The 15,641-nt window shown below is 37.4% G+C and overlaps 1 protein-coding gene across 1 annotated transcript in view; it reads right to left on the reverse strand.

Moving 5' to 3' along the window:
* The window catches only part of LOC135222312 (ATP-dependent RNA helicase A-like), a gene marked incomplete at both ends in the record, with an annotated part of 50,002 nt that overhangs the window by 16,111 nt on the left and 18,250 nt on the right, over positions 1-15,641 (reverse strand). Inside the window, 10 exon segments of the mRNA XM_064260401.1 lie at positions 6,599-6,697; positions 10,147-10,251; positions 10,429-10,590; positions 10,819-11,009; positions 11,154-11,330; positions 11,833-12,007; positions 12,783-12,995; positions 13,101-13,195; positions 13,893-14,142; positions 14,856-15,053. Of these exon segments, the coding sequence (XP_064116471.1) occupies positions 6,599-6,697; positions 10,147-10,251; positions 10,429-10,590; positions 10,819-11,009; positions 11,154-11,330; positions 11,833-12,007; positions 12,783-12,995; positions 13,101-13,195; positions 13,893-14,142; positions 14,856-15,053 (1,665 nt within the window).

Here is a 15,641-nt window from a genome sequence, read left to right on the forward strand (position 1 = left end):
AAAGATGATCTGCCACTAGTTCGATCGCCTCCTTTTCCAGCATCTGATCTACCGCTAGTCGGAGGGCTTGATTCATGATGGGGTCCCTGTATCTGGCGTCAACTCCCCTCGGGGTATTCGTCAAGGGAGGCCTCGAAGAGAACAGGATGAGATAGCCCTTCCTCAAAATTGACAGGGTCCAGGCATCTGCGTCTTTCTGGCCAGACTTCTGCAAACTGTAAAAGCCTGGCGCCTACAGTTGTCTGAAGGACTTGAGTCTTACTTGGGAGGTTTGATTGACTTCGTAAAAGTCCTCCCTCTTCTATTTGGTTTCCGACCTCTGAACGAAGAGGATCTAGAGGTAGAAGCCCTTCGAAAGAGTTCCTGAGAGGTCGGCTTTAGCTTTCTTCGTCTTAGTCTGGAAGGTAGGGCGCGGCTTCCTTGCAGACTGCGCTAGAAGGTCCTGCGTAGCTTTGGCAGAGAGAGCCTTCGAAATGTCTTGAACCAGTGTAGGAAACAGCTGCGTAGAGAGAGGGGCAAAAGCAAAGACGATCTCCTGAGCATGTGAGACAGACTTTGTTAAAAATGAGCAAAATACTGATCTTTTCTTCAAGACCCCTGCTCCAAACAGTGAAAGCTATTTCGCTGGCCCCATCCCTCACCGATTTATCCATACAGGATAAGACACAATTCAAATCCTCCGGAGAAAACGTGTACGGTCCTTGAGTTTTCTTGGCTAGGACTCCACCGAGGGACCAATCGAGAAAGTTGAAAAACTTCCAAGACTCTAAAAATGCCTTTTAGAATGTGATCTATTTCATCATTGCCCACGTAGTTTTGGCCGAATTCAAAGCTGATCTTCTAGTGGCGTCTACTAGTGCCGAAAAATCTGCGTCAGCTGAAGACGGAAGGCCCAGAGTCCCAAGGGTTCTCCTGTCTCATACCAAATCCTGTCCGTCCTGAAAGCTTCGACGGAGGGAAGGCAAACATAGTTTTCCCCGCTTCTTCTTTAGTACGCATCCATGAACCGAAACTCTTGAGCGCTTTCTTCATAGAAAGAGTCGGTTTCATTCTCACACACGAAGATCCTTTCCTTTGCTTTCGCTGTGGAGAACAACGAGTGTGGAGAAGGAGGAGCAGTAGGGCTCAAAGACTCTCCGAACTCCTGAAGGAGAAGCTCTGTGAGCTTCTTGTACGAAGAAACTGTTGCCGATGTATTAGTTTCTTCCTCAGAGGCTTCCTGGTCTCTTGAAGAGGAGAACGGGGATGAGGATCCTTATGAGAATCCTTAGATGATTTCCTAGCTGGGTACAGTGCGATGAAGGAGACAACGTCTTGAATGAAGGAGAAGATTCCAAAGTAGAGAGGCGTACAGGAGAACGACGAGTCGTAAAAGAAGGAGACGCTTATCCGAAAATTCTTGTCTAAACTCGCATTCCTTCCTAAATGCAGAAAAACTCTTAACAGCAAAGAGGAAGGACTCCTTTCCCTAGAAAGACCACGTCTATCCCTAGGGAAAACTACGAGAGGGAGAGCGTCTACTAAAATCCTGGCGCCGATCGTGAGGAGAGCGGCTACTAGGCGCCGAGCGCCTATCTGTCACAGGGCGCTTAGGGGAATCCTGGCGCCTACCAAGCGGCGAAACGTTGTTAAAAATAGGGCGCCTTTCAGGAGCAGGGCGCTTGAGAGGCTCTTGATGCTACGAAGCGGCTCGGAGAGCGGCTGCTATGCTCCGAGCGCTTAAAAGCGGAAACCAGGGCGTTCGGCGAGATCTTGGTCCTTACCAAGGGGAGAACGTCTGTAAGGCTCCGAGCGCCTAACAGAAGCAGGGGCTTGAGGCGTTCTTGACTTCTAGCAAGGAGGAGACCGATCAGGAGTAGGGAGTCTCGAGAACGAAGAGCGCCTACTAGGAGAACGAAGCAAACGAGGATCAAGGCGTCTTTCTCCAGGAGAACAGCTACTAAAAGAAGGACGCTTACCAGGAGCAGGGCTCCTACTAGACTCTTGATGTCTTACAGGGGAGGAGCGAACTCCATGCGATGAGCGCCTACCATCACGTTTATCCGACGCCCGACGACAGTAAGTCTGGAGGGGAAGTGCGCCTACTTTCAGAAGGGCATCCCCTAGGTTCTCTGAGAAGGCGAGGAGAAGAAAGCATGAGACGGAGACGACGAAATAAGTCTTCTATGACCTGAGCGACTCTCTCTTCTTGCACAAACTCTAGAAGAAGGAGAAACAGAAGGGGGCTGAGCGTCTACCCGAGAGCAGGAATCCGATCTGGGGAAATATCTTCATAGTCCAAGGAGCGCCTATCCGGCGAAATGGCGTCTCGACACCTCCGAGCGGGAGTGGTGTTCCTCTCGTGAAATGTTACGATGTGTAGAAGTATCCTCAAAAGAAGGAGATCGCCGATTACAGGAGAGCGCTCTTCCGACGAAACGCGCCTCGATCTCTTGATAGGGAGAGGACAAATCCTTCCTTCTACGCGATCACTCGATGCCAAGGAGTTCCGCCAATGGCTGTGATCTGAGCTTGTAATGGCCCGCTAGCACTCGAGAAGAGTCCCCAGGATCTTCTTCCGAAGCAAGCTCAGCGCGAGGAGCGGGAGAAGGAGGGCGATCACTGGATCTCCTAGGCTTCTTTGCTTGCAAGGAAGCTACATCAGAAAAGTCTTCTGGGCTGGACGCTAACGTACTGAAGGGAGCCTCCGCAGCCCTCTTCAACGGGCGTGACGCCTCCTTAGAGCTCCAACACACGCTTCGGCGAAGGAGAAGAGGATGACGAAAAACACTGAAGAAGAATATATTCTTCTTCTTATACGATCCAAGGCAGCCTGGGAGCGAACTTCAGGATCTGCCGAGGGGACGCCTGACCGGTGGGGGCTCCTCCCTAGCCCTCCCTTGCGGCTTTCGACTTTCCTCGTCCACTGGAACTGGGAGTCTGGAAGAGGTCTAGCCTGGAGGCACTAAGGAGCCGGTCAGACGCACCCTCCACATCACTGGGTACACTGCACTTATCATCACTGACACTCTTCCCTTGATCAGCTTACGAAGATTCTTGCCTTCCTTAGAACACAAGGAAGCTTTTGAGGCCGCCGCCTCCGAAGACGAATCTACGGCTTAGGTGCGGGAGCAGGAGCTGAGACCTGGGAGGAAGGTTCTAAAACTACATTAATGTTAGTTTCATTCTCACTCATTCTCGACCTGCTCGAACTCCTTGAAGAAGCTTTACGTACCCTATCCCTTTCAAGTTTCCTAATATAAGAAGAAAGAGCCTTATATTCATCTTCGTTCAAAACCTCACACTCTTGACACGGGTTACTAAACGAACATTCATTCCCCCTACATTTAACACAGAAAGTGTGCAGGGTCAACGCAGCCTTTCGGTAACCTCACCTTAAACCATCCATCGGTCAAACATACTCTAAACAAAACCAAGGGTTTTGTTTTGGAAACAGAATCAAAATCAGACATTCTACAGGAAAATCCAGCGCAAAGTCAATAACGGTCCACAATCAGCGTATGCCAAGCCAAAATAGAGCGAATACGTCACCAAAATGTCCAAATCAATCTCCAGGCAAGCGAGAAATGAAGAATATATCGGAATGAAACGACAACAGTTGTTATCGCTTCAGCGACAGAAAAAAATCTGGCTGGAGAGATAGATTGGTTCATACGCCCGCCACCCAGCGGCGGGTAAGGTAGACCACCTGACCTACCTGTCGCGTGTGCCGCGAGATTTGAAATTCTGTCGGAACGTCGGAGACTATAGCTAAGTATATATCTGGCAGGGAGTTCATGTACAAAATAGTATACTGATGTAACACAAATTCAAGTAAGGGACATACTTCATGAAACAAATCAAATGTGAACATTTAGCATGACTGAATACAAAAGTGTTTTCTTTGAGAAATCCAACAATTAATAATTATTATACAACCTTAAAAATAAAAAGAATAAACCAAAAACCCTTTCCATATTGCCTAACTAAAGATAAAGACATGCATAATGAACTGAGTTATATGAACTATTTATTTATGACCAGTTTTTTCACACAAAACCCAGTAACCACAGCGTTTGCCTTCCTCCCACCTTGAGCTCACTTTTTCATCAATGAGAGAGAGAGAGAGAGAGAGCGGAAGAGGAAGAGAAGAGAGAGAGAGAGAGAGAGAGAGAGAGAGAGAAGGAGAGAGAGAGAGAGAGAGAGAGAGAGAGAGAAGGAGGGAAAGAGGAGAAAGAGAGAGAATATCCCCTAGTGTAATTTAATTAAAAGTCTATATTCAACTCTACCTTTTCAATTCTTCACTCCTGAATTCATAAAAACTCTATTTACAGGACTCAGCATTTCTTTAGTTTCAAGTATAGCACTGTCAATTAAATCATTATCACTGCTTTCAATCTTGGGTTTTTCTCTCTGACAAGAAAATGTTCAACTTCTTCCTCTCTAACTATAGTAAACCCTGTGGACATATCTGTTTCTATAACTAATCCCTCGTCTGCTTCTTTTGCAGTTTTAGATTAAAATTATTATATGAATTGTCCAATTTACAGTAAAACTACTTTCCATAGTGAAGACTAGACTAATAATGAATCATGACAAAAATCTAATGGATTTCAAAGTTATGCTCAATAAAAAACAATTTTGAAGCTAACTTATGTAGTATAATTATTCAATAGTTTTGCAAAAACCACCAAAGCAACTATATATTTAAGCTCTCACAGCACTGGCCTGAAGGATTTGTCTTTATTTATTTATAATAAAGTTTAGATTTTTTCAAATTACAGCTTTACAAAATTTTTATGAATAGGTTAATGGAAACAAAGGAGATTCTAATTAAAAAATCTTTGATTAATGTTACAGAACCCACAAACTTAATTAGGATACTAAAATAGCAATGTCATTTTCAGTGGGGGATGCATACCAGACCACCCCCCCTAACTGAATAGTTAGAACCCGCAAATAGTTGGAACCCCTATAAAACGCTTCAAATGGTCCGATTTGTTGTAGTTAAAACAAAGTCTAGAAAAACCCACTAAAAATATTAATACTGTATTTTTTTAAATAGTTTTATATATCAGCGAGATATCCGTACTGGTATTATTTTATTATTATTAATAGTGTTAGTTTTTACCAGACCTCTGAGTCTCGAGTAGACTCTTCTCGGGCTGGCTTGGTTCTCAGGGATCAATCCTGGGGAAAAAAAAAAAAAAAAAAAAAAAAAAAAAAAAAAAAAAATAAAAAAAAAAAAAAAAAAAAAAAAAAAAAAAAAATTAGACTTTATTTGAGAAAACCCGTCTTATTTAAAAAATTTATGAATTTAATTAATTGAAAAATCCCTGCTTTCCGCAAGAATATTTTTCATTTCTGAACTCCGCAGATAAATAGATCTTTGCTGGGTCCAATTTGGGCACTCAACAAGCAAATGCTGTACTGTCATGGGTGTTGACATCTGTTACATTTCACTGGGTCAGCATGTGGTGTTGACATCAAGTGACCATGTGAGATCTTGTGTGTCCTATACGTAGCCTTGCTAGGATCACCTCTTTTGCTCTTTCCTCCTGTGAGGATGTCCTCCATGCATAGACTTCAGTTTTTATATTTTTAAGTTTGTTTGTTGTTGGCACCGAGGCCCATCTTCTTTCCAATCCTGGTAAATTAATGTTTTAACTGATTTTACCAGCTGACACTGGGGCATATGAAATTGTTGGAGGGATAGTGCAGGCTAATTTGGCAGCAGAGTCTGCATATTCATTTTCCTTTTATTCCCACGTGTGCTGGGATCCAACATATTTCCATTGATATTCCTGATTGGAGGAGTTGATGAATTTTCATTTGAATTTCCTGTACTATTTGGTTTCCTGATGATTTATACTGTCCCATTGCATCCACAGCGCTACGTGAGTCACTGAAAATTACAGAGACACCCTGCTTTTGCCTCAGATATCATATCTAGAGCCATCCGCACGGCTGCGACTTCAGCAGTAAATACTGATGATATTGAAGGCAGGCTCCCTTCACTCAACATATTTTTCGAACATGCAGATGCTCCTACTCCAACATTATTCCTGGAGCCGTCTGTATATATCACAAACTTGTCGCCTTTTCCCCCAATGTGCTCCAAAGCACGTCGGCGGCACATTTCCGTACCCGTCATTTGCTTTTTGAGTAGGTAAGACAGGGAGGCACAATCTCCACTCCATTCAAAATCCATGGCGGTGGCAAACTCCATTGGTGGGTGAAAAAACTGGATTCACACTATGCATGTTCACCATGTATCTAGCTCTTTTTGGGAAAGAGCTAGTACTATGTACTGGTAATAAAGTAACCCAAATACAAGGTCAAATTACTGGAAATACGTTCCTCTTCAGTTTTAAAAACAAACCAATGAACTGTAATACAAGACATCATCATCATCACACAAACACAACAAACAATATTATTTACTTTTAAGAAATTCACAAAGTTGTCATATAATTGTCTATTTACAATGTGAATAAGACCACTGAAGATGGAACAAGATTCAATCAAATTATTCATGTATTACAGTGAAATTTTGACATGAATTATTCATAAAAAATCGCACGTTAAAAACAAAACCCAAATTTCTTAAAATACTTACAATACCATCAACGGCTTCAACTCTCCGAGCACCAAACAGCATCAGATGTATTGGAGTCACCATAGTCATCTGCTTACAAGACACTGCTCTTGTACGAATCTGGATCAAAATAATGCATACTTAATGACACAGTGAGATGAGAAAAGAAATTATAAAGTAAGTTTAGTGTTAAACAGGGCACAATGTTTCTACAAACCCTCACCATTTACAACAGCCAGATAGTGATCTCCATGAACTGTGCTATTCTAACAACAAATTTTTTCATCAATTTGTTTTTGTCATAACTAACAAAACTGGTGTCTTAACATTAGGATAAATCTTCCAATGCTTGCTTGAAAACCAGTAAAATTATTAAAAAAATAAATTGTGAATACAAGGAACTATTCGCATCTGTGCTTGATCACAAGCAGGGTTGGGTCAATTCATTTTTATCAATTCAAATAAATTCCAATTCAATGAAAATTGTGAATTTATCAAATCCAATTCAATTCCAAATCATTTACAAAAATAAATTATCAATTCCAATTAAAATCACGAGGGTTTCAATTCCAATTCATTATATAATAGATATTTCAAATGAGGGGAGAAACATACCAAATTTGTAACTAATTTGTATTTTTCATAACTAACAAACCTGAGGTCTTAACATTAGGATTTACTAGCGCCAAGCTGGAAACCGGTAGTAATTAAATTAAAAATTACACTTGTGAGATCCAGGGACTAATGGCATCTATACCAGGTCACGGGGCATGTATACCCAGAATGCCCACGGCTACCTGTGACCCACCAGTTATTTTACTACCGCCTTCAAGATAAGACGTGTTACTGTCTATCTGATTTACTAACCTCGGACAAGCTACTCACATCTGTATCAAGTATCAACATTCATCATCCACAAAAAATTATACAGCTTTGTAAGAAACATAAAGCTCACATTTTCAATTAACAAAAACTTGGCTTCCAAAAATTTTGCCTTGGAAAAATGTTACCTCATATAGGCCTATCTCATGAACTCAGGTACTCCAAACTGACTGTGGTAGAAAAACTTAACGAGGGTCACGTGACCCCCTAAAAAAACCGCTTTTCCCCCATAACTTTTTCACTCTCTCCTCCTCCTCCTCCCGTCTCCATCACGCCAGCAGCCACAGTCACCTAAGGTAAAGTTCAGGTTTTACTGTACATGCATATTAAATTTAGTGTTTATATTTAATTTCATTCTTCAATTTTATAATTTTATGTAATTCCTACAAGAATTTTCAACCTTAGTAAACAAAAATAAATGGAAAAATATGAATTGAAATGGTCATTTATGGGTGGGTGGAATGCATTATTTGCTTTTTATAACATTATGGGAAATTCCATTTAGGCCATAAATTTTTTAGGCAACAAAGCAGGTTCCGGAACGGATTACATTCGTAACCCGAGGTATTACTGTATTTCCTATCAGTCTGCCTGAATGAGATGGTGTGTTATAGGTCCAGCGTATGATCATATGAAATATGGTTTAGCCCAAACACCCCATAGCAGCTGACAGGATAGGGCAAGTCAGTCAGGACAATACTTTAAATCTGCAGTGTGTTACAGGACCGCAGTAACTTGTAATGGCTCAGAAAAGTAGAGTTGGAAAACTAAATCAAAATCCTAAATTACCACAACAGCCTATAATCTGTATGTTCTGTTCTTCAAAGCCTAATTCTATCTATAAAGATATATCTACATATTCATAACATGTTCAAGATTGACAAGCCTAATTCCTGTCAGTTTACCTAAGTGAAATGGTGTGTAACAGGTCCAGCTTATGATTATATGAATATAGTTTCCAAACACCACAGTATCTGACAAGATAGGGCAAGTAAGGCAGAACAAAACTTGATCTGGACTGTGGGTACAGGGACGGAATGGGTATGACCCAAAACAGTAGTTGGAAAACTCAGAATTTTTTTTATGATAATCCATAATTCTTATGTTCTATTCTTTATAGCCTAATTTTATCTGTATAAAGCTAATCTCTTCATAACATGTCATGTTCAAGAATGCATGCTTTAATTCCTCTTGTTAGCCTTTATGAGATGGTGTGTAATGGTTCAGCTTATAATACACAAGATCTGTTATACATATTATAAGGCTGTATCAATCAAGTCACATCAAATGGCAGCATTTTAGCATCATTTCATATCAATTCACCACATTTTACCATCAATTCATGTCAATTCATCTTAAGTTTTTGGCATCAATTCCAAATAAATTGCAATTATTTCAAAATTTCTTTTTTTAATTTCAATTCATGCAATTTTAGCATCAATTCAAATTCAATTCATAATTGACCCCAAACCTGACCACATGGTCTGTGGGATCTCCTACAATCCCTTAAGCATCTTGTGATAGCATCAGTTATTCTTCCAACCCAATTAAACTGTCAAGAGGGGTAATTCAAGGTTTGTTACAATAATGTACTGTATCGCTTAAAAACATACCAACTGTAGTAAGTCTCTCAACTGAGATGTAAAAGATATGTAAATTCACTAAACATAAAATCTTAATAAAAATGAAAAAGTGCGAGTTTCTCTTGTTAACATGTTACAAAACACTACACAATTACTGTGTGCAGCCCACTTCTCTTTCTCTCTAGCTCAGTATTTTTATTGTATTAAGTGTGCTATGTACATTGTGTGTGTATCTCCATGTAACAGTATGCACCGTATGTTTCTTTGGTTAAAAATTATTTTCCATACAGGCAATGGTGTTTGCCTGCCTGCCTGCCTGTAAAAGAAAACAAGAATAGAAAAGAATAGAATAGAAAAGAAAAGAAAAGAAAAGAAAAGAATAGAAAAGAAAAGAAAAGAGAGAGAGAGAGAGAGAGAGAGAGGAGAGAAGAGAGAGAGAGAGAGAGAGAGAGAGAGACATTTACAGTAATCCACACAATGAAGTGAGAATATTTACATTAAATTTACAAGATTTTCATTCTCAGTTCATTTGTTAATTACAAGTAAATTTGACTTCAATGAGCAATATAAATGTGAGCCTCTTTCCTCATCCTTTCTCTTTCTCTGAAAATTTTTCCTGTTATTTCACTCTAACTATGATAAAGTACCATCTTTTAATGCAATCTGATAAATGTGTGTATAACAGTAAATAGTGTATTGCATATTTATTCAATGTTTGAATCAATGATATACCTCTTATACCAAATACAATAGCCTAGACTAGCAGTTTACAATGCATTTCTGTAAAAAAAAAATCTAAAATCCAAAATTAAATTTTTCTCTCAAACCTATGAATTGCACTCAAGTCAGCTGGACCAAGTTTTAATTTTATACATAAATATTGCCTTTATAAAAAACCATTTCTCTCTCATCAACAAAAAATTTGACTTGGTGCACATCTATGGGGTTCAAGAACTATTTGGGAAAATTTTTACAGGTCTAAAAATAGAAGGATCCTTCTATTGATTTCTTAGAAGCACGATACAGTGTTTATATTGCATAATATACATATATATATATATATATACACACACACACACATATATATATATATAAATATCTTACCTTTTCTCCAAATACAAAGAATGGTGATGGGTAATGAATTTCCTTGTTACTGCAATTAACAGAAGATTTATGGATGAGCGCAGCTTTCGACTCCTGTGTTAGCACCTGAAATATAAAAAAATATTTGAAAATGTAAACTTGGAAGTAATATACAAAAATTATTGAAAATGTACTTGGAGTATTTCTTACAAATTATTGATTCAAATAAATTATATTTAAATTTCAGTAACCTCAATTAGACCAAACTTAATTGATTCTTCAGTACAGTGGGTTTAAACTAACCTTTCGTTTTTCCTTATGAACACAAACATTAGGGTAATGTCCTAAAGTCATGAGACCTACTAAGACATCAACTTTAGGATCAGGGCCAACAAAATTGTAGGTCTGTGGGAGAAGACACTCCTCTGGGAAGCCAGCAGCTACCATTAGCTCTTTAAGCTGGTTCTGTTGAAATAGATCTTTACTATAAAAGAATTACACGAAGCCAAAGTTCATCTGTTTCAGAAGATGTAAAGTCATTCTACCACATTACTAATTGAAAACTATTGATTTTCATATGACTAAGTTACAGAGATATTTACCAACATACCTCTCATGTAGCTTTAACAATAAAAGGCTAAAATCATGAGGTACACAGAGGTACACAAAAGCTACTAGATCAATGTATAGTACCTTAGCTTCCCAAGTTACTCGCAGAGTTGGCATCGAAAGTCCCTTGTAATCACAGAAATTGATTTCAGCATCCTCACCACCCACACGAGCCTCTTCCCAGCAGTTAAATGCATTGAGGGCTGCTATGTGATCACTAAAACGGTTGCCAGAGAATGCTTTCTGGAAAGGACTCAGTCTCCTAAATTCAGGAGCTGTGGATAAAATCAACTTTGAGAAGAATGCAGCGAGTTCAGCTTAACAAAAATATTCCACAAAATATCATTACAATAAATAAGGTTATATACCATTACTGCCTAAAAATTATGTTCACATCAAAACCCGATGCAAATACATACGAATGATAAAGATTTCTGGGGAAGTGGAATTATGGGCAGCTATTGTACACATCGCATCTCCACAGAAGAAAATTGATCCTAAAATCACCATCTTCCCTAACCGTGGCTCAATGGGTAAACGTGCCAATATTCGCCCAAGGGGAGTTAACTCATCGTGTCTATCCAAACACTTCATTTCTGAAAAAGATTAACAAAATTTACCCCACCAGCTTTGAATGTGTCATCTGGTTCAAAAAGCTTCTGCCATCAGCCAACTAAACGTCACAACTTCTACTCGGCAAAAGCAGCGCATTCAACTTCTCAAAACTGATGCAAAGACATCAATTTCTTAAGCAAAAAATTCTAAATCAGTTATTCAATATTGTCAGGTAGAATACTTTTCCATCATTTCCAGATAATGCAGTTCTACTCAAAATTTAACCAAATAAAGGTTTTTGGCAAAATATCTAATGCAATACACAAATCAGTAACATTCACTGTTAAAAACTACAATGATATAAAATTCATTTCAATGAAAAGTGAACAACACATTTCTGGTGATCTTACCCATTACAAAACTTGAGGAATCCCAATAAGTTACTCATAATGTGCAACATGAATACTACCTACATATCCAATTGAAAGATCTCGCCTTCAAAATGTTAAATCTCAAAGCTAAAGTACATCATTACTACAGTACCTCTTAAAATTACTTCAGCTTCAATTACAGCATCTATGGGGGGTGCCTGCACTGCCTTTGAAAGGAACTCTCCAATGGATCCAAGACGCAACAACTTGATCGACAGGGAAACTTCATGAAGTGGTGTTCGGAACATCTCAGGAGTCATATGTTCATCAAGACTGTCAAAGCGTGCCTGTAAATATAGCATGTTCAGAAATGCCTGTGAAGCACTTAAAAAGGTCACATCAGCCCATCTCCTTATATACATTTAAACTTTCCAAATCTTGTTGATTACTGGCTCTATTTTTATTGTACTGTATAATAAACCTGCAAAATCTGTATCACTACTTACACAAACACCTTCAATGGATATGGTTTCTACATCATCATTCACTTCATTACTGATGAAAAATGTACAGGTTACAATTTACCCCTAAACACAACAAATGCTCATGTAGTCTGGTAAAAGTAAGTAATAATGTTAAAACTTTAAATGCTAATAATTCTGCTACTGACCATGGTCCAAAATAAGATTCTTCCAGCATTTAAATGTCTATTTTAAAATGCCATGCTACTTCCCCATTTAATGCCTGCTACTTTACTCCATCTTTCTCAGCCATGTCTCTCATGGTCTAACTGTCCCTCATCTTCCTTCAGAAAACCCTTCTACTGTACTTTCTACATAAGTTTTTACTCATTAACAATGAATTTATTGAGTTTTCTAAAAAATATTCCCTCCCTATAAAACAATTAACAAGTCTGCTAGGTGACATCAACTTTCTATCCACTATGATGAGTGATTTCAAAATGTGATATACCCCACTAACAACAAGACATAAAAATCATAGCGAGTTTCACATTTGTAAATGAATACATAGTTCAACAAACCTCACTATACCATTTATAGATACCCGTCAGCTTGGCAAAAGAAAATATGAAGGCAGCCAAAAATTGAATTATCAACTTACTTTACTGCAAAGATGGAAGCAGAAACCAGGTCTGACTCTCCCTGCACGACCCTTTCGTTGCTCAAGATTTGTACGTGATGCCCAAACGGTGGCATAATTTGTCATGTTGTTATGAGATGTAAAGAGCTTCATTTTTGCTTTGCAGGAGTCAATCACAAAGACGACATCATCGATAGTGATTGAAGTTTCAGCAATATTGGTAGCAAGGATAATCTGAAAATGTATAATAACAGGAGTACTAACTGGTAAAACTAATTAATTGGCCACATTAATCACAGTAACAAGAAAGGGAGATGTCAGAAAACAGTAGAATCCTACCTTAGTCACACCTGGAGGTACAGGTTCAAATACTCTTCTCTGATCTTCACGGGGCAATTGAGAATGCAATGGTAAGATACAGTAATCACGACTACCTGAAAATGAGATAATAAACCACAATGGAAGTAAGTGAATTTCAACATTTTTGGCATACAAGAGTACAGTGGACCCCCCTTATTTGTGGGGGATGTGCACCAGAGGCCCCCCCTCCCAACCCCCCCGCGAATAGCTAGAATCCATGAATATTCAGAAGCCCTTAAAAAAGTTTAAAACTGGCTATTTTGTTAGTTCATACTCAAGAAAAACCCACTAAAATGGTTATAGTTTTTAAAAATAGTTTATCACAAAAAGTGCATTTAATTATGGAACTGATATGAAAATACAGTAATTTGTGGATATTCTCATAGAAAAACATATTGAATTTCCCATGAATAATGGGTAGATGTGGTTCATAGAGAAATCCAGAAATATGCAAGACTACGAATACAGGGGGTTCAATGTATAACCATGACAAACAGCAAGTAGCTACAATATTAGGTCTCATGGTTAAGGTACATATAAAACAATGTACATAACTGATAGAATCTCTCTTCATCTTGTAGCCTAGAGCTGTGTAAGTGACCTAGATTTATAAAACAATTGTAGCAAATTAAGAAGCTTAACTTCTAACAACATTTTTGTAAGAGACATGGAGAAATGAAGAAACTCACAGTACATGTTCTGGAGGGTTTCATTCATTAATACTATATTCATTCATTCACGCCTTACTAAAGAGGAGCTCCAATAACTTACTGAATGCTGGATGATGATTCAGATGTTTCATTAGAGCAAATATAAGATTCCACCCAGGAAGAAACACCAAGACAGCCCCAGGAGTGTTGAGGTCCCTTATGTATTTCAGCAATGCTTCGATGAGCTCGAAGCTCAAATCCTTTTCACTCATCATAGCCATTGAACGTTTAGTTTCATTCGAGTACTCATCTGATTTCACATAATTCATATTTTCTTCAGGTTCATCACCAGGCAGATCATCATCCTTGTCCTACCAAAGCATAATGATACTTGCATTAAGGAAAAATTTTAACAAGCTTCTCTGGATTTGGAAATTAAGTTTTATCTTGGGTAATGATTAGTAAAAAAAAAAGTGTTAGTCATCAAATTCCCATCTTTCTTCATCTTCTACTTCAGTTGAAGATGTAAAAATTTAAGTAGACAAATGAAATTGAAAATATGTTTAAATTACAAATCATTCAGACATTAACAACACTGGATTCATAAATTCTGTTTATTTGTGCAACCATAAATTTCTTCAAAATAAGTATTTTATACAACAATATGGTTAATCTTGCAATTGTCTACTTAATCTTACTATTGTTACTTAATTAATAATTGAACTGAACACTCGACTAATGTACATCCACTCACACTTTTTCTACTTTCTTCTGCAATACTCTCTTGCCTTTGTTTATGCTCTATTTACAAATGGACATAAGTCTAGAGTAGCTTGCTTCAATAGTTAATTTCAAAGTACTTTCTTGTGACAAAGACATTGAATAACCCAGGCACATTATGAATAACCAGGTTCACATATGATGCATCCATGATTAACAATAAATTTTATATAATCAGCAAAACTGCAAACTGAGTCTTCAAACTATCTACAAACTCCCTACACAGCTGCTATTCATAATTAAGGACAAATGTCTGAAGATAACATTTCAACACCACAAGCTCTGAGGTGCAGACAGTACTAACCTTCTTGTTTTTCTTCTTGCTGTCAGGAACAGGAACGAACTTGGTAAGCTCAACACAATCTTCTAAGAAGTACTGCTGTACAGGGAAAGCCCGACCAGAAATTTCTACCACAACAGGGTTTTCAAAATAATCTGAGAACAGACTTATATCTATGGTGGCTGACATAAGAATGATGCGAAGATCTGGGAATGCACGGACCTGTCAATAATAATAATAATAATAATAATAATAATAACTATAATAATAATAATAATAATAATATAATGTTAATAATAAATATAATAATATAAATATAATAAATAATGAATTAAAATTAAATACTAATAAATAATAATAATAAGAATAATATAATAATAATAATAACAATAATAATATAATAAAAAATAATAATAAATAATAATAATAATAATAAAATAATAATAATAAATAATAATAATAATAATAAATAATAATAATAATAATAAAATAATAATAAATAATAAAATAAACAACAACAACAACAAACAAATAATAATCAATAATAATCATAATAATAATAAATAATAATAAATAATAATAAATAACAACAACAACAACAACAATAATAATAATAATAATTAAAAAAAAAAAAAAAAAAAAAAAAAAAAATTACAAACAGAAAAATACCAATGTAAGTTGCAATTACATGGGCTTTTTCACCTTGACAGATTTCAAAACATCACTTCATTGTAAATATGGGTGTAAATATGGGTAACATTACTTCATTGTAAATATGGATATATATACATATACACCAACAGCAAATAC

This window comes from Macrobrachium nipponense, chromosome 20 (genome assembly GCF_015104395.2).
Source record: "Macrobrachium nipponense isolate FS-2020 chromosome 20, ASM1510439v2, whole genome shotgun sequence".
In the NCBI taxonomy this organism is placed as follows: domain Eukaryota; kingdom Metazoa; phylum Arthropoda; class Malacostraca; order Decapoda; family Palaemonidae; genus Macrobrachium; species Macrobrachium nipponense.